Source organism: Betta splendens, chromosome 7 (genome assembly GCF_900634795.4).
Source record: "Betta splendens chromosome 7, fBetSpl5.4, whole genome shotgun sequence".
NCBI lineage: Eukaryota > Metazoa > Chordata > Actinopteri > Anabantiformes > Osphronemidae > Betta > Betta splendens.
Window position 1 is genome coordinate 3,836,050 of NC_040887.2, and position 24,441 is coordinate 3,860,490.

Sequence of the window (24,441 nt, forward strand, 5' to 3'; positions counted from 1 at the left end):
CCCAGACTCGTCCTTAAGACTGCAGCGGCATCTACTTCATTTTTAGCTCAAAAAAATGTATTAGTCACTGTAGATTTTTTAGATTCTTCTGAATTTTCAAACCAAAATAAATGCCATGGGGTAAAAACAGACGTCTTCCTAATCATGCAACAACATGCTCAGTTTTTCTGCCATAAACATTTATTTTACAAACATGGAAAAGGAAATTAGCCTATAGTCAAAACACAGTTTTACACTTGCAAACATTAAAAATCTTTACATTTATGAAGCAAACTGTTTTTAAGAATCTCCCTGTAAAAAATGCATCACAAATGTTTTTGCGTAAGTCACATTTTAGGAAAATAGCTGCATAATCAATCTTGCAATCATACTGAACAAGCCTGATGTGTGTACATTATGAAGGTTGTGTGGCTGGTTGAACAATGATGTGGTTTTCCTCGAACCATATTATTAGTGTTTGCGCTGATCATGTACAATTTTATTTACAGCTAAATAATCACAGTGCAAAAAAGTCATGGTAAATGTTATTTTCATGAGTTGAAACAGTAAGATGAATATACCTTAAACACTCTTCTATCCTGCAACTTGTGTTGTTATTTTGAATTTGAAATATTAAACTTTCATTAGCTCACTAGCGCTCCGGCTGGAGGAGTCTGTGGCGAAGCGCGATCAGGGGAAACCTCAAAGTGGTCCTCGCTGAAGTCGTGCGTGGGACTGCTGTCTGGAAATTCCCCAACCTGAGGCGGCGTGTGCTCCGGGGACTCGGGAGGCTCAGGCTGCTGTTTCCTGATGTCCTGTGGGAGTTTCAGAAACCTGACAGGACCAGAGAGGAGACCATACATTCAACCTGCAGGTTTCAGGTGGAGACATATTCCATGTGAAAAGGGAGATAAAGTTCCTGAACTGACCTGAAAAGAAGTTTCTGTCCTCTCTCTTTTTTAATGATGTTCAGCTTGTAGTAGTGTCGCAAAGCACGGGACATTTTCTCATACGTCATATTGTCTCGGTTCTGTAAAAAGCAATCACACCGCCTCAAGTTCTCTCTCTCTCGCCGCTTTGTTTATCGGTCTGATGAACAACAGGGAACCGAGCGCTCACCTTGTGATTTCCCCAAAGACGCGCCAGCCCGTTGGGATCAACCACCCTGAACACCAGGCTGTCCTGGTCCTCCCACCGGATGTACTCCTGGTAACGCTCGTCACACAGCAGCTGATACACGTAGTCCCACAGCAGCCTGCACTCTGCCAGGGAACAAATACATGGAGCTTCACGATTAGCAGAACAGTTATTTAGCTGCGTTGACGCAAGGTGAACATGCTGTGAAGCGAGCGAGCGTAACAGCACCTGGGATGCGGCCGTTGGCTTTGTGCAGCGGGCTCCTGGGCCTCTCTCGGCTCGACAGGTTGAGAGGCTCCTGGACGGTGCTGTCTGTGTGCGGGGGGGAGCGGCTGGGCGGCGGCGCAGCAGGTGATCCGTCTGAGACGCAGAGTGGAGAACAGGTCAACCACTGCAACCACTGCAACCTCCTGCAACCCACTGCAACCCCCTGCAGCCCACTGCAACCACTGCAACCCACTGCAACCCCCTGCAGCCCACTGCAACCCCCTGCAACCCACTGCAACCCCCTGCAACCACTGCAACCCACTGCAACCCCCTGCAACCCACTACAACCACTGCAACCCCCTGCAACCCACTGCAACCACTGCAACCCACTGCAACCCCATGCAACCACTGCAACCCACTGCAACCCCCTGCGTTAGTGGTGCATTAGAACGCTCACTGCTGTGTGTGACCGGAGCGGGGTGGGGGTGGAAGGTCAGCGGCCGGGGTCCGGGAGGCGAAACGGGCTCCGGCTGGCTGCCGGCTGTAGGCGTAGCGGCTGCCGACGCTGTGGAGGCGAAAGGGAGGGAAGCTGTGAGAGAGAAATATGAGGAAACGAGAGAACGAGGCGAACTGAAAGCAAAAGTGATTTCAGAGCCGCCTCAACATTACATGAAGTGCCATAATAAAGACTGAAGACGACATTTTGCTGCTTGAACACAGTCTGTTGGACAAAGTCACTCTGCGTTTGTAACCTCACTGGTCTCCAGGCAACCGCGACACACCCCTGCTTGCTCCTACTTCCTGTATTGGAAAGCACCTTGTTGACAGAGGGAAAATGTGTCAGTCATTCAAGCGTTTACTGCTGTAAGAGCTGTAACTTCACAGGAACAGGAGAGACGGGAGGACAAACGAGCTACTGCGCTGCACGTCGTCACGGATGCAGCGAAACAAGCCCAGGGAAAGACAATGAATTCCTGTCTCCATGTCTCTGTACATACAGTACGAGTGAGGTGGATCAGGAAGAAGCCTCAACCACAAGCAAACCAGGCTAAACAAGTTTGATTTGATAGTTTGATAGATTAATTGTGCGTGCGTGTGTGCGTGTGTGTGTGTGTGTGTGTGTGTGTGTGTGTGTGTGTGTGTGTGTGTGTGTGTGTGTGTGTCCTCGTTTGCCCGTCTCACACCCTGTGCACACACTGGCCACTTTATTAGGTACACCTACAGGGTCTAATCCAATACAAAACAGCAGCTCTGTCTCATCAGAAATGTGATTGTGTATTTATTACTGAGGTCAGAGTGAGTGTTGGAGTATATTATATCATAAATGCTTTCGTCATACATTCTGCATGTATCTAAAGGTGTCTCACTGACCTCGGGTGTCCGTGGCTGTGGGCGGCTGGGGCTCGGACGCGCCGTTGCTGGGGCTCCTGTCATCTGGACTGTGAGTGTGTTGCGCTGCCTTGGAGGGAGACGCTTTGGGGGCTTCGCAGACGACACTCCTCCGCTGCTGCTTCACACACTGGAGGATCTCGTACAGGACGTCACCTACCAACCCAGGGAGCCCGTTTGAGACCACCGGCGCCACGACGCCCCCCACCCCCACCCCCCGTATGTCTGCGTACCTGAGCTGGGGCAGCGGCGTCTGAAGTCTTCCTTGGTGAGCAAACACAGGGCCCTGCCGTTCATCTCGAAGCGCCCCTTCTCCGGCCGCCGCAGAGAGTACTCCTTCTGCGCCCAGTGGAGCCAGTGAGCCACGTCCTCCTTGTCCCATAGAGACGGGTTTATGCCTAACAACACAGTCACACGGTTCACACAGCGGAAACTAGGCTTCTAGAGGATATTACGGTCACTGCATGTTACATACGCAACCGTCCAGGTAGATGCCACAGGTCTTCCTGAGTGGGAGGACTGACGAAGGGCAGCTGCTGGGTGGGGGAGTGGTGCACACTGGGAGGAATGGGAGGAAGGTTGACTTGCCTTCCATGCATAATGGATGGAGGGTTATTCTCTTGCTGCAAAACATGCACACACAAGCCCATAAACACACACACACACGACTATCTGTAATATATAGAACAAGATAAAAGCTCATCAAAATGTTTTGCTTTTTATCAAAGTCAACCTGCAGATGGTTGAAAACGCATAGGATCTGTATTTATTCTCTATAATCAACACACTGTCAGGCGTTTAGTTCCTAGAAACTGATCTTACCTTGACTAAAGGTGACGGGAAGGCGCTCTCCATAGTAATGTGTGTTCCTATTCGACTGAACAAAAGTAGGATCGTCCCTCACCAGCAGCCACACGAGTCCGTCAAAAACGAAGCGAACTTCAGTTCAACCCTCCCCAAACCCCATTTAAAATAATACAAATTAAAAAAACAATCGAAGAAATAAAACTCTCCTATTTTCACAATCGACCTTCCGGGAAATGAAAACGAAAGAAACACAATCCTCGTAGGGGGTGTGTGCAAGTCAGGCTGATTGGAGGAAGCGACGGCTGAGGACATTTCCAAATACATCTGACTGGGCTTGTAATAACAGCGCAATGCAGCAGCTATCAGCTATGGAGGGGTTGCGCAATAGATCTCCACCTTGTTTATTATACCAGTAAATAAGTGCTTCTTTACATTTTCTTGCTTGAAATGCTCTGACTAATAGTTTTTTCTGACAGTAGGTCAAAGTTGGCGCGGCTAAAAGCTGGGAGAGTCAACGAGCGCACAGTCCAGCGACGCGTGCGCCAAAACAGGCGCGGTTCTGCGAGCTCCTCCTCTTCCTGCCGCAAGTCAAACAGCGCCACAACTGTTCACCGATTTAAGCATCAGGGGGCGTAAAGCGCCACCACCTTACTGTCAAGGTAACCTTTGAGTGTTGGCAAAAACAAACGCATTCGGTAATGAGCCACTAATGAACTCTGCTTACGAGTGCAGTGACGTGGATCACCTGCTGCTTCGAACGCGTTCGCAGGAATGCGCTTCTCGTGTTTGCTTGTGGTGCCTGGAATACGTTTTTGTAGCCAGTAAACGTATCTCTTGTCGTATTTCTCAAGTGATGTGGGCTGAGAAAATAGGGAAGCAGCTGGGCAAGCCGACGCGATCAGCGGCAGGCTGGCTGGTCACTAGGTTCCTCGTAGCGCACAACAGGGTCCTGGAGGAGGGCGCTGTGCAGCTGTGTGGCATCCAGCCCGGGGACGTGGTGCTGGAACTGGGTCATGGTCCGGGTCTGGGGCTTCAGGCAGCAGCCAACCTGCTCACGGGCCCCACAGGGCACCTCATAGGGGTGGATTACTCAGAGTACATGCACCAGGTATGAATACAGGCGCCCCATCGTGTTTATTTATTCCATGCCTGATAAATTTATAGTAGAAACACAAGTTTAAAAAACAAGCTTGGTGGAGTAAGAAACTGTAAAATATGCCTTCCTCTTGTAGTTGGCAAGTAAGAAAATGAAAGAACTTGTGGCCAGTGGGAAAGTGACCCTACACCACTGTGATGTCACAACGATGCCTCTGTCAGACAGCACAGTGGACAGAGTGTTTCACTGTAACTGCTACTACTTCTGGCCTGATCTCAGGAAGGGAGCAGCAGAGATACATCGTGTGATGAAACCAGGTAGGACGACCACGCAGACACAGTTACTGCCAAACTTGACCTTTTCTGTCTCTCGTGGCTCATTTCCTCCCTCTCCTGAACACCGCAGGGGGCCTGATGGTGACCACAACGCGATTGTGCGCTGTGGCTACTTTTGCAGCAAAGAAAATCATGCCAGGGGAGAACTGGCGTCCTGAGGCGTATATGGCAGCGCTGAGAGACACTGGCTTCACTGACGTCAGAATGGAAGACAAGCAGAGCAGGCCTTTTAATTATCAGGCTATCTATGCCACTGCCCTTAAATAACACTACAATAGAATCCTAGTCAGATTGTGTAAAGTCTTTTAAGTTCACCCTTTAGATAAAAACAATGAAATTCTGCATGACATTTACAGGTAATATGGCCGTTTTAGAATGTTAATAATATTAGTTATAGTAAAATAAAATAAACAGATGTTTTGCTCCTGTTTTTGTTTTCTCTGAGCCACCCACAAATCCTGACCAGGAACGGTGGTTGTAAACAATTTAAGTCAACAGAAGATGGCGATCGTGCTCCGGTTGAGTGAACCGCCATTGAAACGGTAGAAGAAGAACTTTTACGCAGGCGACGTAAGGAAAGGGAAACGTTTTCCAATCGAAGAAGAAGAAGGAGAAGAAGAGGGAAATTCAAACAAACTTGCAAAAGCTGCGGGCGACGATAACTGTGAAAACAGGTAAAAGTTTAATGATTTTTATTGACTAACCGACATGTTAATATAGTTCCCGTTTTTCTAGCTCAATCAAGATGAACTCAGCTTTCATGTCAATGCTAGCTCAGTACCGCTAGTAACAGTTACCGTTTCCTTCCATTAAGATAAAAGGAGAATAAATGTGAACGCAGGACTAGTGAATAAAGCATCTTTACAGTACGTCACACTTCGTCCCATTAACGCTAACCCGAAGCCAGACGTTAGTTTGGATTCGTTTTAACCGTCGTAAAGTTGATGTAATGTCTTTTTTAGTTTTTATGAAAATTAAGATAGGATGAATGTAGAATTGTCATTATTGAAATGCATTAGCTTAAGTGACACCGTTCTCCTTTTTAAAGAATGCAAAGGGCTTCCAGATTGAAGCGTGAACTTCAGATGCTGAGCACCGAGCCTCCTCCGGGGATCACATGCTGGCAAACCGAGGAACGGATAGACGAGCTCCGGGCACGTAAGTGCTGTCTCACTGGAACCAAATGACCTCAAGAATAGCCATAAGCCGCACATTTTTACTGTAAATTACAAGTGACATGTTTAGAAGCATGTTCTCTTCTCATTTGCAGAGATCCTGGGTGCAGCAGGGACTCCTTATGAGGGTGGACTCTTCTCCCTGGAAGTGAAGCTCCCAGAGAGGTGGGGTTAAGTTTAATTTTAATACTTATATTTCAAGTTCGTAGTCAGAAAAGCAGAACCAAAATAATTTTTTTGCTACACCTCATTCTTTCCAGTCCAGTTCTCATTTGAATGTATTGGCACACAACTCTACAAATAGAAATTTTAAGAGTATGAATATTACCTTGACTTTTATTGCGGAAGTAGAAGTTCTACTTCAGAGCTTAATAGCACTCTAGTTAAACTGAAAAGCTTCTTTCCTCCAGGTACCCATTTGAGCCCCCCAAGATACGCTTTTTGACCCCTATCTACCACCCAAACATTGACAATTCAGGACGTATCTGCCATGATGCTCTCAAGCTTCCACCAAAGGTAGGATTTGAAGCACAAAGAATATTTGTCTCAATTCTGCTTTTGTTTCTCGTTCTGCTGTCCTAGAAATAAAAAAACATACTTCACTCTACAAGTGTTGGAGTTAATTTAACTTTTTTTTTCAGGGTGCCTGGAAGCCATCCTTAAACATCTCCATAGTCCTCACCTCAATTCAGCTGCTCATGGCAGAGCCCAATCCAGATGACCCACTAATGGCTGATATCGTGAGTACATGTAGCAAAAATATGTTTGACCACTACTCAAACCTGTTCAAAATGCACTAGGAATTTTGATCCATCTTTGAGAGATTATTTAACGCACTGTTTATACATTGAGACCTTTACATTTTTCAAACACAGTCATCAGAGTTCAAATACAACAAACAAATGTTTTTGGAAAAGGCCAGGAAGTGCACACGGGAACATGCTATTCAGAATAACATGGTAAGTCGTTCTGATCTGTTGTAAAGTATACACTGTGCTACTTAACTGAAACTTTTTGAAAAAAAATTCTCCTTACATTTAAATCATTGATTGGTTTATTTGAATGTATTATCTAGTTTAAATAATTGTTTCAATATGTTGCTGTAATTTCTTTGGTGTCTAATACCTGTTACCCACATGAGGGTGCTGTTGTTCCTTGTTGTTTTTATATTACCCTGTAAATGTGATGCTCCATGTATGATTTGTAGTCAAATGTCAAAAACAAACAAAACTGTTTTTCTTCCTTCAGGGCGTTGTGGAAGGCAACAAAGAAAACACTCCAGATCAGAAGTCACGAAAGAGGGAGTCTGACGGCTCCCAGCACTTTGTAGCCGAGCAGGCAAAGAAAACACGTCTGTAGGACACACTTATTACCCCCCCCCCCCAAAACTGCATCAAGAATGTCTTTAGAACCTCTCTGCTTTAAACATATTTGTATTATTTTATACTGTCTGATTTCTTCGTTATACAGATACAGAGGCATGTTTATGTATGTTTGTGTTGTGATATATTATAAAGTTTATTTTCAACAGTCATTGCTTTTTTAACAATTTTTTTTTTTTTTAGCACAATCTTCAAATGATTCCTCTGAGGTGTGAGGGTGCATTTCAGAATAGTGGTATAAGCAGAGTGGGTGGTGTATGTACAGTTGTAAGATAATTTTATTCAAATATATGCTTACCAGTATACATAGTATGTACATCCTAGATAGCAAGAAAAGTTTTTTACAAACTAGGGATTTATTTTTTATCATATAAAATTATATATTTGCTGTTTATCATATATAAAAGTGAAACAAACATCGTAAGGCTGTAGTGAGTCAATACCATGCTAGTTCAGAGGTAGTTACATCCTATGTACATTTTTGCTCACCTGTCTGTAGAAAGATAGCTTCATCCCATTCACTCTTTATAACTGCTTGTCTCTTTGAGCAGAGGCAAAATCATGTAAACTGTAAGAAACCTTAGTTGTGATATGTTTTTTGTTAAACAGCCATTACACAGTTGTAGAGAAATGGACTCTGTCCACTGATAACATACATGAATGACAAATGTTTAGCTTACTCTGGTAAAATGTGTGTGTCTGTGTGTGTGGCTGATGAGTGCCTTTATTTGGAACAGACTTAGCAATTGCATATATTTTCTAAAAAACACAGACATAAGATACCTAAGTTAAAGTAGAACCAAATCCTTTACCTCTTTGCTGCATGTCTCATGATCACAGTTCTGTATTAAAATGTACACACTAAACTCTCTGGCTAAAGCACTGAATCTTCTGATGTTAACATCTTTTATCTGAGATCTTTTGGACTCAGTGACTGCCAGTCCATTGGACTGTGCTGTATTGTGGCGTTTCCTTTAATAGTCTTTTTTTTTTTAAAGGGAACATTTCTCAGTGCTCTCTATTTCAGAGGCACTCTGTTGTGTTCTTATAGACTACATTACATAGTTCTTAGTAGTCTCTGTGTGTCTTGAGGTGCTTGAGGGTTGATTAAGCGTAGCTGGACCTGCTGCTGTCCACAGTGTCCCAGCTTTTTTGGTTTGGAGGCTCATGCATGAGAGGAAGATGTGGTTGAGTGATACCGAGGGCAAGTGTTGTGAAGCACTTCTTGATCCGAGCTTGACAGACATTCGTCTTCGTCCAGGCTTCCTGTCAGTCTGTTTCTGTCAGTGGCAGCTGTGATCTCGCAAGGAATGAGAGCAACAGAGGAAGTGGAAGAGCATTGGGAAAATCTCATTGGATCCAGTCTGGGTTGGAGGGGGGACCCCCCACTATAGAGAGGGTCTGCGTCAGTAAGGGAAACCTGTGTTGATGAATCGGAGCACGAACTCTTCTCTGTTTCAACTGAAACCAGCGAGTCCAGGGTGCGGTCTCGACGTAGCTGTGGCCGAGCTTTGGGGCGAGGCCAGAAGACGAACTGGGAGTGGTCTCGTGTGAAAAGGAGGAAGAGGAGGGGGTTGAGGCAGGCGGGAAGGGGCTGGAGAAGCAGGAGCACTGATTTTAGTACCTCCTCTCCCAGAGAGAGGAGACCAAGGAGGGAGCAGAGGGAGAGAAAAGCCACTGGTACATAGAGGAGGCCGTTGGTGAATATTAGCCAGGCAACGTGTTTAATCATGGCACAGTCCCACAGGCCCTCACACTCTCCTCTAAGTAGCTCCCAATAAAGGCGAATGTATGAACCCGTGACTATTAGCAAACAGAGGGTGTTCATCATAATTAGCGCTAAAGGGAAGCCCAAAGCGGACATCAGCCGAGACGAAGGCGGTGGCAGAGGTGAAGGCAGGCAGAAGGGTGAGGATCTGTACTCCCCAACTCCCGCCAGTGGTAGAGAGGCGAGGGTGAGGGAGAGAGCGAGGCAGAAAAGCGCACATAGACGTACGCTTCCAAGGGACGGGGGCTTCCCATATGCCCTCGCACAGGTCACGCTCACGCCACACTGCACAGCAGCGAGCGTCAGCAGCAGGACACTGGCTTCGGATGCAAACACCCACACCCATCCTGTCGCCTGACAACCGGGACCCCCCTCCCAGCGGGCACCGTGTTGGCCAAATTCTCCCAGCGTGAGCGCGTCCACGAGGGCCAAGGTGCACGTGCACACACCCGTCAGCAGGTTTGAACCTCCCATACAGGCCACCGTGAAGCGGAGTGGGGAAAGGTAATTGGGTGAGCCAAAAAGGGAGAGGAGCAGGAGGGAGTTCCCCAACAGGGACACCAGGGAGATGGACCACAAGCCCACACGGACCAACCAGCTGCCCAGTAGAGAGTCACAGGGGCGGAATGGACCTGCAGCACCACAAACAAACAAATCATCAGCTGGGGGCAATGGGACATTACACAAACATGACGTGATTTTTTTAGTAGATTACTGTTATCACTGGAGTTACCTGGTGTGGGTGTGCACTGTACACTTGACTGTAATTTGGATTCTTCTAATTCCATTTGGAACTCCTCCAGGTCGGGGTCGTCTGGAATAATGCATTGTCAGAATCAGAGTTCAGTCTGTTCAGCCTGTGTGAGGTCAAGACATTGTGCAGAACGCCTGTACAGCATCGTGTGTTATTGAGCATTTGGTGGGACGTGAGCAATGATCCGATGTTCTTTTGCAATGAGAGAAAAATGATTTCCAGAAGATAATTGGCACCTGCACTCCATTAGATCATCGTGACTGTTTGTGTAACACTTAAAGGTGAATAGATACTAATCAGCGATATGCTGTGGCACGACATGCTTTTGTTGCTCTTACCTTTCAGTACACACAGGAGTGGTTTATTTTCAGTTTTATTAGTAGATGTTTATTGATTTTAACTTCAGCCTCATTTTGGTTTATTGGTGGTTGCATTTGTACTTGCCAACTGCAAGTGTGTGTCATTTGCCAGATATCTGTGGTATTGGTGAGGCCCTGACATGTTTAAAAGGCAGCTTTTGTCAGTAGTTGAGCAGTCAGCACACACACACGGGGCTCAGATTTCCATTTATTACCGAAGCCATATGTGTGCAACATGTGTATGTAGATGTTTGCTCTGCGTAGACGTTGTAAATGTGCCTTCTTACAGTGCGTGTCAGCGTGAATCGGGTACATGGCTACAGTCCTCTTGCTTAAGTCTTCGTCAGCGTTGCTTTGCTCCATGTCCCACTGACTGCCCGGCTTGTAATTGTCACAGGAGGCATATACGCAGCACTGGTAGGCATAAGGCATCTCTATCATCCTGTAACAAATAGAAGTAAACGGTATTTAAAACACACAACACAACAACACAAAAACACATTCTTTCACATCTTTTTATGTGTGCAACTTAAAAACCAATTTAAAGGAACTTCTGCTCATGATGTTTTTTTCTTGTAATGTTTTGTAAGAGGCTCTGTTTGGTGTGATGTTCTACACTGTTGTTGATCTTGCCACTTGATCAGCTGCCATTTTGTCTGCCTTTGAAGTTCACTCTGCATTTTTACTTCACTGCGCATTTCTAGGCCTTCGGCGATCTTCCCAGCAGGAATTGACTTGCTCAAGAAGTGCTTCGTCTTTGTTCACTTCATGAATAGCTTCGCATTTATTGTCAACCTTTGTTACTTTTGGTGAAATGGAGATAATATTATACAAGTTTGAGAGGAGGGATAATTAGAAGGATGGAAAGAGGTGCATTGTTCTATATAGCCACAGGATACACACCTGGGTAAGCGATCAACCTAAATTAGTTTCTGGTTCTTTAAAAACTCTTTCTTACATTCAGTTGGAAAGATTAAGGGATACTTGAGGCTGTGTATGTGTTACCTCATATGGGGGAAGTGCTCAGGACTAAAGGCCTCATACAACTCTGTGTTTCCCCTCAGCTTGAGATGCGTTAGAGTCCCCAATCCTAAAACAGGTACTGAGCTGAGACGGTTGTCGGACAGGTCCCTAGATGAATACACAAGGATTTGAAAGAGGAATAGAAAAAGGTGAGGGTCAAATACGAGGACAAAATATACAGAATGTTGTTCATTAAACTGCTTTGAAAAGGTACGTGATAAGAATTCCATTAGAAAACACTTCCTGTCAGATGTAGCGTATTTGCTTAGCCATGCATTCTTTATCCCACAATGAAGCAGTTTGTACTGGCATGACCTCAGATGAGTCTCGGGGATTTTCAAACAATTATTGTAAGTCAGTATCCTCTGAACACTTGGCCAAAGTCAACTGGTTTTCAGTGCTACACACAGTCAAGTGTGGAGAGTTCGGCCAAGACTCTGAACCCTTAATTAAAGAAGCGCATCTTGTCATGCCTTCCAGGGCAAAAGAGTGAAGCTGCTGAACCACATGAAAGCGAGAACAGTCAAAGCCAGAGCAACTTATCTGTGTTTACTCACAGTTTGATCAAAGAGTGAAATGAGGCGAAGGCATCCGGGTGGATCCACTGAATCAGATTCCAGCTCAGATCGCTGAAAGAAAAACAAGAAATACTGAAGCTACACACTTAACGCTTCACTTTGGCCTCCACTAGATGTCAGTCATGAGTCATAAGTACACAAAGCTGTATCTGGACCAGTTTTTCCCAACTTTTTTAACATAACAGTGTTTAGTAGCTGAGTTCCTTCTATCTAATTTGATATCTAATAATTCAGAAAAAATCACGTCTAAACATCCTCATATATGCTTAGCGGACTGAAGACCTCAGTGATGGTGAGCAAAGATTTACAAAACAGCACAGTGTGGAGTTACAGTAACACTTACAGAGCTCTTAGCGACGTGAGCTGCTGGAAGGTGTTTGACTCTATCCTCTTTATCTTGTTATGCTGTAGCCCTCTGGATGGGTGAAAAAGACACAGACACGTGCATGAATATCCACATCCTCTCATCTGCGTGCTGATTGTTTCTGCCAGTGTAGGACCACTCACATCTCTTGCAGTGCAGAGCAGTGGTAGAAACTTGGCAGATCCTCTATCTGGTTGTAAGACAGCTCCCTGCAAACACACACACGACAGTTACCAGATGTGGGTTTATTGCGTGGGAAATCATGGAGGTGACTGGATTAACTGGGTAAACAGTCGGCTCTGTGAGCAAAGTCATAAAGTGGGATAATAAATTTGCAATTAGATTGCATTGTATGGCCAAGTCATCGCCACAGCTTGAGTATGAGCTCTTGTACCCCCCCCCCCCCCGTGCCTATGTACTCACAGCACTCTGAGGCAAGGCAGCTGCTCACACAGATCCAGAGGGAGCGCCGAGAGGCCGGCTCGAGTCAGCGTCCTATACAGAGAGAGAGAATCTCTGATCATTGTTGAAGTGCAGGCAAGCGAAAGGATCCCCCAGTCGTGTGAGGCTAACTTGGTCAGACAGGGAGCTGTGTAGGTTCGCCAAACCTGTCACCGGCTGGCGTAACTAGCCTACCCCACCTCATCCCGTTCTCAGGTCTCCTGTTTTGTTTTCTGTCTCCCACAGAATAGTGACTCACACATATCCAGGCAGCTTTTCACTGATCTTCCTGTGTGTGCTATTCTTAGTCTTTTTCATACCTGTCTGCACCGTTTTCTTTTCATCGTCACTCCCAACTTTCAACTGCGGTGAACGGCAGTGTCTCCACACAGTCTTTGTTGTTTCATGTGGTGCAGCTTTAGTGTGCGTGTGTGGTGGGATAGAGGGAACACTCACAAAACTTCCAGGCTGGTGGTTCCTTTCAGATCAGGGAACTCTTGAATCTGGGTTGCTCCGTTCAGGGAACTGCAGTCGAACAGGGAGAAGAAATTTTGGATAAGGCTCTTTGTTTTCTCACCCCCTCACACACACACAGACACACACACACACGCACACACACACGCACACACACACACACACACACACACACACACACACACACACACACACACACACACACACACACACACACACACACACACACACACACACACCACGTGCTTACAGACCTTGTCTAACAGCTCATTTTAGCCATCGGACTTAAACTCCAACATCAACACAGGCTATTTTGGCTGTCTCACTAGACATCATAAGTCATACCATTCAACATATTCTTACAACACATTCTCTTTTACCACATCAGTACACAGCACAGCAGTGCTTTAACACAACATCATTCAGTAGTCCATTACACATGTCCACTAAACTCTCACTGCAAGGGACAGGATGATTTAAACAGTGTTTGAGTTAACTCACTGGAATGGTTTCTGCTGACCGCATACTTACAGTGTGTGCAGCTTAGGTAAGAACTGGAAGGCAGATTTTCCCACAGACTGGATGGGGTTCTCATAGAAATGGCTGCAGGAGGGAGAGACACAAAGGGTGTGGGGCGTGTTTAGGTTCATTTGTTTAGGGTGATAAGTCGTGCTACACGTCTGTGATATGTGCACATGAAGCTCACATGGTCTGGAGCTGAGAGTTTCCCACAAAAGCCCTCTCAGGGATGGCTTTGATATTGTTGTTATGGAAGCCCCTGCAGAAGAGAATACTGTTGGTCAGACAGCTCACTGATATGACTCTGAGTGTGTGTCTGTGTGTGTTTGGGAGAGAGGAGCAAGTCATATGTGCTCATGTTGCACCTGCCATTGCACAGCTGAAAAACATTTTTGGACACATGAGATGTAAACAGGCACACATACGCCGTATCTGTGACACATATGCACACAGTGAACATCTGCTGGAGCGGAGAGAAAACACGGCTTGTGTATATGTGTGTGCGCGCGTGCGTGTGTGTGTACGTGCCATAAAGCGGGTGCGTGGGTGTGTAGCCAGCACCTGCTTAGGGCGAGGGAGATTGTATCCGAGTGCCACATTAAAATCACTTAACGGGATTACTTGGGATAATGCAACCATGATAGTCATTTGGGGCAGGTGTGTGTCTGTGTGCGTGCATCCACTCACAGTTCCTGAAGCTTGCTTAATGTCCTGATGGCCACAGGGAACTCCTGCAAATCATTGTAGTTTAAATCCCTGAGAGAAACAGTAACAATGACATGATTAAAACACAGATTTAAGCTTTGAGTCCAAGGTGTGGTGGAGAATGTGTTTTTGCATAATTAAACAACTATATTTGATTTTCTGGCTGTTTGTGTGTCGGTGATTCCACTCTTAAAGACTAACATCTGTACAGTGTGGCTTTTGGATGTGACCCTTGACCTTTGTTGTTATATTGTTATCTGGACAATCATTGCTTTAGTGGACGCAGCTCATTTGCAGGTGGCACTTGACTTTTGACGTTTGCATTCAAATGTAACTATGTAGAACATGTACTTGTGTTCATGGGATAGTTAATAAAGTGCATGTGCCCGCATACATGCTTTGCCTGCAAACATCTGCCTGGACCTGTGTGCATGCTTTTGTGCTGCCTTCGTTCTTGGTCAACCAAGTTTGTCTTTATGTTTTTCAGATTGCAGAAACCTTGCTGATATCCAAAGTCTTTCATTTATATATTTTCTGGTCAGACATTGTGAAACCTTCGCCCGTCTGTGTCTGCTCGCTCTTGACTGTATATGCTTTTGCGCTCAGCGAGCTCCTGGAAGGCTTTTGCTAGTAATGATTTTATAATGCACACTTGGGGCTGGGGTGGCTGGTGATGATGCAGATGGTCTCATATTTCTCATAAGTGAAGCCGCTGTGAGAGATTAACCCCTCATTCCAGTGCAATCCCCACGTCAATGACACCTGTCATCTTATCCCACTGAATCTTCCGTCTGTCCTCACTGCTGATGGCCCACACACTTTAACACATGCTATTCTGGTATAGGGAGCACTGCTAACCTGTCTCTCTCGCTCTCTAATTTCCCTTGATCTACTTAAACGCGGCTCCTTTTATTTACACACCGTTCATTCACATGGTAATCTATTTTCATCAGACCACCATGAATTTTTGAACTCTCTAAATTGTTACATTACTTTACTTCCTTCCTCTACCACTTTTGTAAGATTGTCAATTTTTTGCAGGTTCCATATTTTTCTGTGGTCAGGATCCGGTTATTGGAGCTGAAGCACGTACGCTCAAACAACTTAGCAATTATTTAGAAAGCAAAACAGAAGAATTGGTTGATGTTACTTCTAAATAATCAGCGTGGAACTTTTGATCTTTACATTCCTGCCATTCAAATTGTTGGTTGTGGTTTTGACATGCACTCAAGCACCTGCTGAAATTACCAGGACATTAATCATTATGACTTTCTGATTTAGCACTAGACTTCATCATTCTTTGGCAGACGTGGTACAAATGATTTATAAAACCACATCAATTTCAGGTGCTCCAAGTAATACCAAACACTTTCATATACAAAAGCTGCAGCGAGACACACAACATGTCTAAAATGTTGGCTCATAGTTCAATTTTTTATCGAGATTGTACGTCAGCGAATTCTTCATATACAGTATCATCGGGTCATTCTAAAGCAATGTGGCTGCAGTAAACATTCCTAGATTGAACGAATGTTGTTACCTGATGATACATCTGTTTGAATGTTCAGGGAAACAAAGCAGGTACTCATTTGAGCCCATAAATCGAATGCACCTCGGTACATGAGTGTGTGACAGAAAGATACTTACAGTGTCTCTAAACTGTGTAAACCATCAAAACACTGCGTGCCCATGCTCTGGATCTGGTTGTTGTGGAGATGCCTGGAAGAAAGCCACAAGTATTTTTCAAGAAGCCTGAAAACTGGGAACGTTAAGTAAACCAAGCGGAGGTGCTACTTACAGAACGACGAGGGCGGAGAGGTTGGTGAATGCATAGTCTGGGATGTATGTGATCTGATTGAGGGCCAGCGTCATGGCCTGCAGCGAGGGCAGAGAGTCCAGGGCCGCGACTGGGATCTCTGTGAGAGAGTTGTCATCCAGCCACAGGTGTCTGAGAGCGCGAACCCCTCTGAAGGCCCCAGCCGGAACCTCAGACAAGAGGTTAGCATCAAGACGCCTGCAGGGTGAGAGGAACTGAGCTTAGTGCGATAATCACCAGCCTCAAGTCTGAGTACAGTATATTTGCTAATGTGCACGTGCATCCGTGCTTGTGCATTCATTAGCGGGTGTGTGTCGTGGCACTCAGAAATGTTGGCTTACAGCAAGGTTATTATGAGAGTAACTCTGCCTTTATTCTCCTCCTTTCATCTTTGCTGCGCCTTCTTAGAATTTCCTCATTATGATTTATTCTCGTGCTAAATAAGCCATGTCTGGCTTAACCAGCACAGGCATGTACGAAGCGTAAGATGAGGAAACAGACACAAACGCATAAGCGTGTGATTGCTCAGAGTAAAACCATCGTGTCTTGGTTTGTGAGAAACGAAGGCATCGTCAATGAGGCGTTTTCAGCTGTTCCCTTTGATGATAGTGGACACACATCATGACTTTGGTAGTCAACCTGTATCCCCCTCACCTTGACTGTGACACAAGCATTCCAACACTACATGCATGGTGATGGATGATCCCCTCAAGGCAGAGCTGACAAGCTTAGGCCACTTCCTCCTGCGATTCTTTTTTGGCCTTTGAGCTCATTGATTCATTTATCTTTCCTCTATCTGGCTCCTTTCACACTCACGTATTAGTTTTACATTTGTAACACTGCACCTCCAGTGTAACATCTTTCTTTATGGGCCCTTCATTTCGCTGCGGCTCCTCTTCAGTCTCCACACAGGCTTAACCAAACAAAGAGCATCATCAAAGTGAAATCTTAGGTTGAACTCTGATATCTGGCCTTTTCTCCTCAGGGAAAATCTGGCTCAGCGGAGACAACTGTATCCACTGGCAGATGCTCATACACAGTAACACTCTCCAGCCTACATGTAAATACACATAATTGTGTGTATACTCTCCCAGAAATCTTCCTGTCTGTTTCTGAAGACCTATTTTTCAGTGCTAAACATCATCCCTGTACATCCTGTGTGCTCCGGCTAAGGACGCTCTTTGTCCCTGTCCCAAATTGCATGATGAAAGCTACGGAACCTTCTGGTTTGTTCTCCAGGGCAAAATAATAATTGCTCCTCTGGGTGGACCTGCCAGGTCTCTAGAAGGTCCAGACAGAATCAGGAATGTTCCACAGAAGCCAATAAAGCAGCAGCTATTTCCTGTCCATCACATCAAAGTCTGAGGTACAATTATGGGAGAGAGAAATAGAGACAGAAAGTGAAAGTCCTCTGAAATGAAATCTGTAGACCTGCTTCCACCGCTTCAATTCTCCAGATGTTTAAATTTTTATACAATGGCAAAACAGAGGAGCACATTTAACCGCCATCATGTGAGGCCTGTAAAAACAGGGTTACAATGATTTAAGGTGCTTTGTGAAAATGATCAGTGGTGATTACGCCGCTTAACCTGTGGGTTGGGACCTCAAACACGTCTGTCTGCTTATGATGGCACCGATCTAAAGATCATCAGCCGCACTGTGTGCTGTGGGAAACCTGTATAGTGGTGGTACAAACTTCAAATACAAACTTCTGGCAAAACAACCCATGGCCAAAATGAAGCTGTAATTTGTTTTTGTAAGCTCCTTTATAAATTCTCTACCAATTTAAATGTGCTGACACAGATGCCAGATCTCTCTTCTACCTGTTGTGTTTCATGTCAGCGAGAGGCGCCGACAAGCTTCACTCTCCTAAGCCTCTCTAGTAATCTTTCTCCACTGGGCTTATCATTACTGTAATGACAAGGTGCGTCTCCCTGTACACTTGCACTGTGTGTGTGTGTGTGTGTGTGTGTGTGTGTGTGTGTGTGTGTGTGTGTGTGTGTGTGTGTGTGTGTGTGTGTGTGTGTGTGTGTGTGTGTGTGTGTGTGTGTTTGTGTGTGTGTTGCCATTACGCCAGACGTTCTCTGTCAAAAAACAAAAAAAGGATGAGAGAAGACCACACACACAAGCCTGTGCACATACAAGCATAGATAAATTAAAGACAGGAAGATCGTCGTGGCAGAGAATTATTAATTCAGGCTCACACAGCTTCCCATAGGGATCGCCATAGCTGCAGTGTGTACAGTACATGTATGCTCAGAGTGTGTGCGGGCTAGGTGACTGTACTGAAAGAGGAGGTCTGCTTTATACCAGACGCTGTAGGTGGTAGAGGAGCTGTATGTGCACACACACACACATGCACTGACCCTACAGATCAGACAATTAAGCCACCAAACACTCTCATTAGCCGGGGGGATAGCAGTGTGGGTGGTGGGACAGACGGAGGAGGAAGAACAGGGGAATTGATGGAAAATAGGGTTGTTTCACAGCTCATTGGTGATGCTCTCCCTGGCCTGCAATGTCTGCTGTTTCCCTCATGGCTTCCAGATGCTACCACAAACGGCACCGAGCAGCTCGGCTGCAGCTCTGACCGCGCGGCGGAGCGCTGCTAAATGCAGCTATTGCAGCTGGCGCTGGGGTACGGTCGGTAATATGTCAGTGGTACTCTATACCTGCGCTGCGGTCAGACCTGACATGTGTGGGTGGGTGGCCCGGGGGTGCCGCGCACCCGACTGGCTGAGGTCGACCAGCGTGATTAGTGTGTATTTAAGTGAGAGACTCACAATGACAGGAGGTTGGGGAGATCCCACGGAGCGTCATCAGGAAGTCTCTCCAGCTGATTGTTTTGTAGCATCCTGAAAGGCACATGCAGCCGTTGTTACGAGCAATCATCAATATCTGTGTGTGTGTGTGTGTGTGTGTGTGTGTGTGCGTGCGTGCGTGTGCGTGTGCGTGTGTGTGCGTGTGTGTGGGGCCACATCAGGCGGAATAAAACATTCCGGCGTATGGGAAATCTGACACAAAAAGGAAAGGGCCAGTGAAAGCTTCAGTAGAAACAGAGAATGAAGAGTGGAGGAAAAGAAGAAGAGAAGCTCCCTGGGTGGGCTGCTGATGTCATTCTCAGACGAGGAGGAAGTAGGGAGGAACAATAGGCCTCACTCTTTCCTTTCCCTCCTTTTCTGTCTCTGTCTTCCTCTTTCCAGTTTTCTTGATGATGGAACATGTCTAGTATGTCCCTTTTAGCAGTGTTGTAATGATTTTTGATTGGATTTAGATTTTTACATCATGGTGGTCAGTAACCTGATCCTTTCATCACATTCAAGCATACATTGAAGTTAATGTGATGCCTCTCATGTTATGGAGGGGGCAGTGGTCTCCCTTAGCTACAGCACAAGTTATATTGTTATTGTGCCGAAACAAATGCCTGCCTCTGAGAGGATCAAAAAGATGCTCCACAGATGTACATGGAGCTTTTCTCTTTGTGTTCATAATCATTGTGTAACTATATGTCTGATATACTGCATGAAACCAACATCTTATTATCTCCTCTGAGATCAGAACCACTGTCCAAACCTTTTAGCGTGTGTAATGGAGAGAGAGTGAAGCATGACAGCTTGTAGACGTGTATGAATTCAGGATATGTGTGTCCTTCCTCTGGAATGACATAACAGCCCAGGATTCATGGCTGCTTCACTCAGTCTGTCATGGTGAGATTCACAACAAAAGGTGAGGGGAGACTGACTTTTGTGCCTTGTAATTCCCCAGATTGCCTCAAAATACAAACCACAGTTCTCCAGTTAAGTTTATATTCTGTGGCGAGGCTTCTCAAGCTTCTCTCAGCCAGGTTCCAAAAGGAATTGATTTGGCTGCCAAGGCTCATGAAAACCTCCCCAATACCTTTGTCTTGCTTCCACTAGAAATATTGCTTTAACCCATTAGATGCCACCCTCGTGAGACAGAAGGTCACATGTTTTTAATAGTTGCTTTGCACTTTTTTTGTGTGTGATTCAATACTTCAGAGAAACACCAGCAGTCGGTGGCTAAATGAACACACTTGAAGAAATTGGGTGTTAAAGAACGGGCTTTGAATGGCATTTTTTGTCACTGGCTGTAATCTTGGTGGGTGGTGCGACTGGGAGGTCCCTGCGTTACACCTGCGAGGGCCTACGTGTGCTACATGCCTGCAATTGAAACAGGGCTCCTTTTGGAATGAAGGGACCGAGGGCCCGTGAGCACGGCAGGTCCACCTCAGCCCTATAAAGTTTAACTACAGCCTGCGTGTTTTATTCAAGCTGAGAGAGCAAATCTCCCCACGAAGGCCTTGAGTGGAACAAGCCACCTGGGACGGAGGCTGCGCCACCTAGAGTGGAGCATGGCAGAGAGGGGTCACTTACAGAACTTTGAGGTTGTAGAGGCCTTGGAGAACATGGCCTGAAATGTACTTCAGCTGATTCCCTGAGATCCGCCTGCGAGAAGAAACAGAGACAATAAAAGGAAAAGAACAAAATGGCACTGTAAAAACTACTAAAAATACAGGTCCCACAGGAGGGTTTAACTTTTCTTTATTTCGTGTATTTGAACTGAGCTGTGCTGTGACTTCATCCCTGTGTCTCCCCTTCGTAGTTACCGTTAGTGCAAAAATAATATTCATGTCCATTCATTGTGGTTGCTATTTGCCCAAAGCAGCTCCCATGAGGGAGCGAAGGCTGAACCCAAGGAGACTGGGACTGGGTTAATAAGTGCAGCGTGAAAGTATATTTGCTTGTGCACATGTGAGCGTGTTTATGTGGGGTTGTATACTATATACAGTATGCTCACATGAGCCCATGTGTGAGCAGAGTGAATGTGTGCACTATTTTCCATGTCCTTGAGGTAAATTGGGCCTATTCTGAGGGGCCTTGAGGACAGAGAGGGAGAGAAACCACACACATTCACACAAGCAATCCAATCAGTTTGTTTATCAAACACGGCACCTAATGGTCATTTGTGAGTGTGTATAAGATTTCCAAATAAATAACATTCAGTCCAATAGAGTAACTCTCAAGGTCATGAGCTGGAAGCACAGTTTAAACACAGATTTGGTCTTCACAGCTCGAGACCACCCACCTTTATTAAACACACACCCACCAGTTAAAAGTTACTCGCATTCTTGCTCTACAGGTGACGTTTGCCTGACTTGTCAGTCTTCCACTAAGCAGCCTGCTTTTTTCATCAGTTCCAGGTTATTGAAATATTGATACAAAGCACTGTCTGTCTGACAAAACCACCACATTAAGAAAGTAATAGATGAGGGCTACCAGCAGCCTCCCTATGACATCTGATATTCATGTCAGCGGGGCTAGACGTAGTGCTGTGCAGTGGCATACCACACAGCCCCACCCGGCTCTGCCAAGTTTCACACTCAGTCCAGCTTGGAGCTCCCACAGTGGTTGTGTTCGTCAACACACACAACCGGCACACAAACACACATGCACACCCACATCAGTGTTCTGAAATACCAAATGCTCTGATTCTTATCCATGCTTATCGTGGTGCCATTTAGTTACGCCTCTCAAACCACAGTCAAAACTCATTGAAGCTGACATTGACTGCAACGCATGATGTCTCACTATTGATGTGCATATATAGAATCTATCTATATATAGATGCAGATGACACGTCTCTTACAAATGACATTTCCAAATGACAAAAGTTGCTTTTAGATCAGACTTTCACTTTTAAAGGATCCTGTACAGTGGTTATTTATTGTCCCTCAGAGGCCGATAAGTCTATTACGTCAGTGCTATTTCACTTTCCCTAATAGCACTAGCTGGTCGCCGGGGACCATTTTAATTGCTGCTTCTATAGAGGTAACTCTTAAGTCTCATTGAGTTCCTGACATCAGTAAAGTGGATCTGAGCGTCTTTCTCCAAGTACCTTTTTTTCCATTTTTATGATTTGTTACAGATGCACGACACAGAAAAATGTTATAGGTAGCAGCAGATAAATATAGATGTCTTTTCCATGTATAGGTAAAGAGCTCTAGAAATTTAGAGTTTTACAGAAAACAAACATGTAGTTAAGGCGATAGAGGGATGTGCACGTCCTACTGCCAGCCCAGCCTTTCTCTGTTAGCTGCACTACTTGAGCCAAAACAGAATCATGCTTTTCTATTGCCAAATTTGTCAAATGGATAATTATATTAGAAGTGAATATGGATATTAAAAAAAAGAAAGAAATGTCCAGACTTTCTTGATAGACATCAGCAGAACACAGGGAGTTGCCACTGACCAACTCTTTCCATGATATCAGTGAGGGTATTTGTGTGTGTGCGTGTGTGTGTGTGTGTAAATGATTGTATGTATGAGTGAATGTTCCACACTTAGCCTCCTAGTCATACCACATCAATCTCATTCTAATGAAAGGCGCCTTGCGCTTGTCTAGCCGTGGCTCCAACTGTTTTTTCTTTTAATTTCATTTGGTGGAAGCTCAGCATTTTTCTTGGCCTCTACACTACATAGATAAAAAGTCCACCTCAGCATAATTTGGCTGCATTGTGTGTTCCATAGATAACAGAACAGCAGCCACTGCAGCTCATCTGGAAGGAGCGAGAAGGTGAGACCACGCTGCTATCAGAGCAGTTGAGTGAAGTCTTTTCAGAATGCATCACCATGTTCCATTGCCTCAAAATGATAAAGGTATAGATTGAAGAAAAGTAAAGACCGCATCATATTTGGAAAACTATCTCTGGTAGTGATAAGAAAGTGAGACATCATAGTGGCAGCAGGGCCACAGGCTGATAACAGGTTGATAGGAATCAGCGGTAGGAGAAGGAGATGACAACAGGTCTTATCAAGGAGAGGGCAGTTCATGTGTGGGTGTATCTACGTATCCTGGGGTTCAACCACTTAACATGGCCTTAATCTCTGAAGTTACTGGTATAATGTAAAACAGCGTGTGTGTAGATCTGGGTACTGGGTGTTAATGGGAGAGACGAGGACACCTAAACCAATGGTGGCGAGAGTAAAAGGAAACATTTGAATTGACCTACGTCCCACCTGTGTTGTGCACCTGGAGTATCAAAACAGCCAATATTGTGACCTCTTAACCCTCACCTACGTCATAACCCTGGTCTATCAGCAGACAATCTTATCACGGAGGGAATGACAAGCAGGGCAGCCCTGGCCTTAGCTCCCCTCCTACATTTGGATTTTATTTCTATGATACAGTAGGTGGAGCACATCTGAGTGCATCTGAGCGCTGGAGCATGAGTTCACCTTGATTGTGACGATCGGAAGGTCGGAAGTGCGGTCACCATTAGAGCCAGTTCAGTTGCGTTGCAATTACAGTTTATATTAGAGCACAACAGAGGTGGCAGATCTAAAAGATGACTTTAATTTGTCAGGTACCCGAGCACCCACTTATTTTCAGACCCCGTTCCCTCTCATTAATCCCCTGATGCTCATTTTACCTCTCATTGGTTTTTCTTCATGTTCCGTCTACCTGGCATTTGCGTGCAGGTTGGTGTCCTTGGAAAAAGACACAATTCACTGATCAAAGCACTAAATGAAGGCTTAATGAGAGGGATCTGAGATCAGTAGACTCTGATTTGGAAATAAGGATTTAGAGTTTGAGAAAAGGCTGGAGGGTGGGGCAATCACACTCACATGTTATTATCAATTTTAATGCCATAGTAAATTAAAGGCAAGTTTAGCCTGGTGGGATTTGCTACTCGCTTTGTGAATAATTTAATTACATTGCACCAAAGGTTGTTAACTGTTTACACTCTGACATAGAAATGAGGACTAAGCAAAAAAGATGAGGTGTAAGGAAGTATTTAAGCAACTTCAGTTTTTGAGTTTAGCCTGAAAATCTAGAGCTGAAATTCTTGGACTTATTGCCAGAAGCAGATTGGTTCCGGTTTGTTTGAAACGTGGAGTGAAAAAACATGAAACTATCAAAGGCAGTGACTACATTTTGCAATAGCTTGCAGTGAAATTGAGATGTGGAGCTGTGGAAATGAAGTGGAGGGAGGGAGTGCGGACGGAGGTGGAGGTAGCGCCCAACATCAAACAGTTTATCACTCGACCAGTCACAACACGCCTGGTCCCTGCGCTACCAACAAGTTCTGCACAACCACATCAAACGCTCTCA

At 45.2% G+C, this 24,441-nt stretch overlaps 4 protein-coding genes across 6 annotated transcripts in view; 2 read left to right on the top strand and 2 right to left on the bottom strand.

Annotated features, from left to right (window-relative positions):
• Window positions 1–158: 158 nt before the first annotated feature.
• Window positions 159–3,741, bottom strand: etv7 (ETS variant transcription factor 7). The gene is made up of 9 exons (XM_029156717.3): window positions 3,535–3,741; window positions 3,188–3,335; window positions 2,946–3,110; window positions 2,695–2,868; window positions 1,781–1,888; window positions 1,345–1,476; window positions 1,099–1,241; window positions 909–1,009; window positions 159–813 (listed from the first exon to the last, which is right to left on the bottom strand). Exons 1-9 carry the CDS (start codon window positions 3,565–3,567, stop codon window positions 624–626), a joined length of 1,194 nt encoding a protein of 397 aa, XP_029012550.1. The 5' UTR covers window positions 3,568–3,741; the 3' UTR covers window positions 159–623.
• A 54-nt stretch (window positions 3,742–3,795) lies between these two features.
• zgc:194242 (uncharacterized protein LOC100005854 homolog) lies at window positions 3,796–5,378 on the top strand. 2 transcript variants are annotated; one of them, XM_055510584.1, is made up of 5 exons: window positions 3,796–3,931; window positions 3,996–4,178; window positions 4,371–4,627; window positions 4,752–4,932; window positions 5,021–5,378. In XM_055510584.1, exons 3-5 carry the CDS (start codon window positions 4,373–4,375, stop codon window positions 5,215–5,217), a joined length of 633 nt encoding a protein of 210 aa, XP_055366559.1. In that variant the 5' UTR covers window positions 3,796–3,931; window positions 3,996–4,178; window positions 4,371–4,372; the 3' UTR covers window positions 5,218–5,378. The 2 variants fall into 2 exon arrangements, with proteins under 2 accessions (XP_055366559.1, XP_055366558.1); XM_055510583.1 differs by lacking the exons at window positions 3,796–3,931; window positions 3,996–4,178 and having other exon boundaries at window positions 4,185–4,627.
• Window positions 5,379–5,480: 102 nt separating this feature from the next.
• Window positions 5,481–7,659, top strand: ube2t (ubiquitin-conjugating enzyme E2T (putative)). 2 transcript variants are annotated; one of them, XM_029156719.3, is made up of 8 exons: window positions 5,484–5,624; window positions 5,765–5,816; window positions 5,999–6,108; window positions 6,221–6,290; window positions 6,536–6,641; window positions 6,767–6,865; window positions 7,001–7,084; window positions 7,374–7,659. In XM_029156719.3, the coding sequence occupies exons 3-8, from the start codon at window positions 6,000–6,002 to the stop codon at window positions 7,482–7,484; spliced, it is 579 nt and encodes a 192-aa protein (XP_029012552.1). In that variant the 5' UTR covers window positions 5,484–5,624; window positions 5,765–5,816; window position 5,999; the 3' UTR covers window positions 7,485–7,659. The 2 variants fall into 2 exon arrangements, with proteins under 2 accessions (XP_029012551.1, XP_029012552.1); XM_029156718.3 differs by lacking the exon at window positions 5,765–5,816 and having other exon boundaries at window positions 5,481–5,624.
• A 108-nt stretch (window positions 7,660–7,767) lies between these two features.
• Window positions 7,768–24,441, bottom strand: part of LOC114858951 (leucine-rich repeat-containing G-protein coupled receptor 6) — a 29,927-nt gene continuing 13,253 nt past the window's right edge. The window contains exons 3-18 of the mRNA XM_029156716.3: window positions 20,703–20,774; window positions 19,092–19,163; window positions 16,291–16,506; window positions 16,140–16,211; window positions 14,475–14,543; window positions 13,975–14,046; window positions 13,800–13,871; window positions 13,251–13,319; window positions 12,777–12,848; window positions 12,497–12,562; window positions 12,333–12,404; window positions 11,969–12,040; window positions 11,394–11,519; window positions 10,676–10,830; window positions 10,009–10,089; window positions 7,768–9,907 (exon numbers count right to left, since the gene is read on the bottom strand). Coding sequence (XP_029012549.1) covers window positions 8,673–9,907; window positions 10,009–10,089; window positions 10,676–10,830; window positions 11,394–11,519; window positions 11,969–12,040; window positions 12,333–12,404; window positions 12,497–12,562; window positions 12,777–12,848; window positions 13,251–13,319; window positions 13,800–13,871; window positions 13,975–14,046; window positions 14,475–14,543; window positions 16,140–16,211; window positions 16,291–16,506; window positions 19,092–19,163; window positions 20,703–20,774 — 2,593 coding nt within the window. The 3' untranslated portion in view covers window positions 7,768–8,672. The remainder of the gene's footprint in view (window positions 9,908–10,008; window positions 10,090–10,675; window positions 10,831–11,393; window positions 11,520–11,968; window positions 12,041–12,332; window positions 12,405–12,496; window positions 12,563–12,776; window positions 12,849–13,250; window positions 13,320–13,799; window positions 13,872–13,974; window positions 14,047–14,474; window positions 14,544–16,139; window positions 16,212–16,290; window positions 16,507–19,091; window positions 19,164–20,702; window positions 20,775–24,441) is intronic.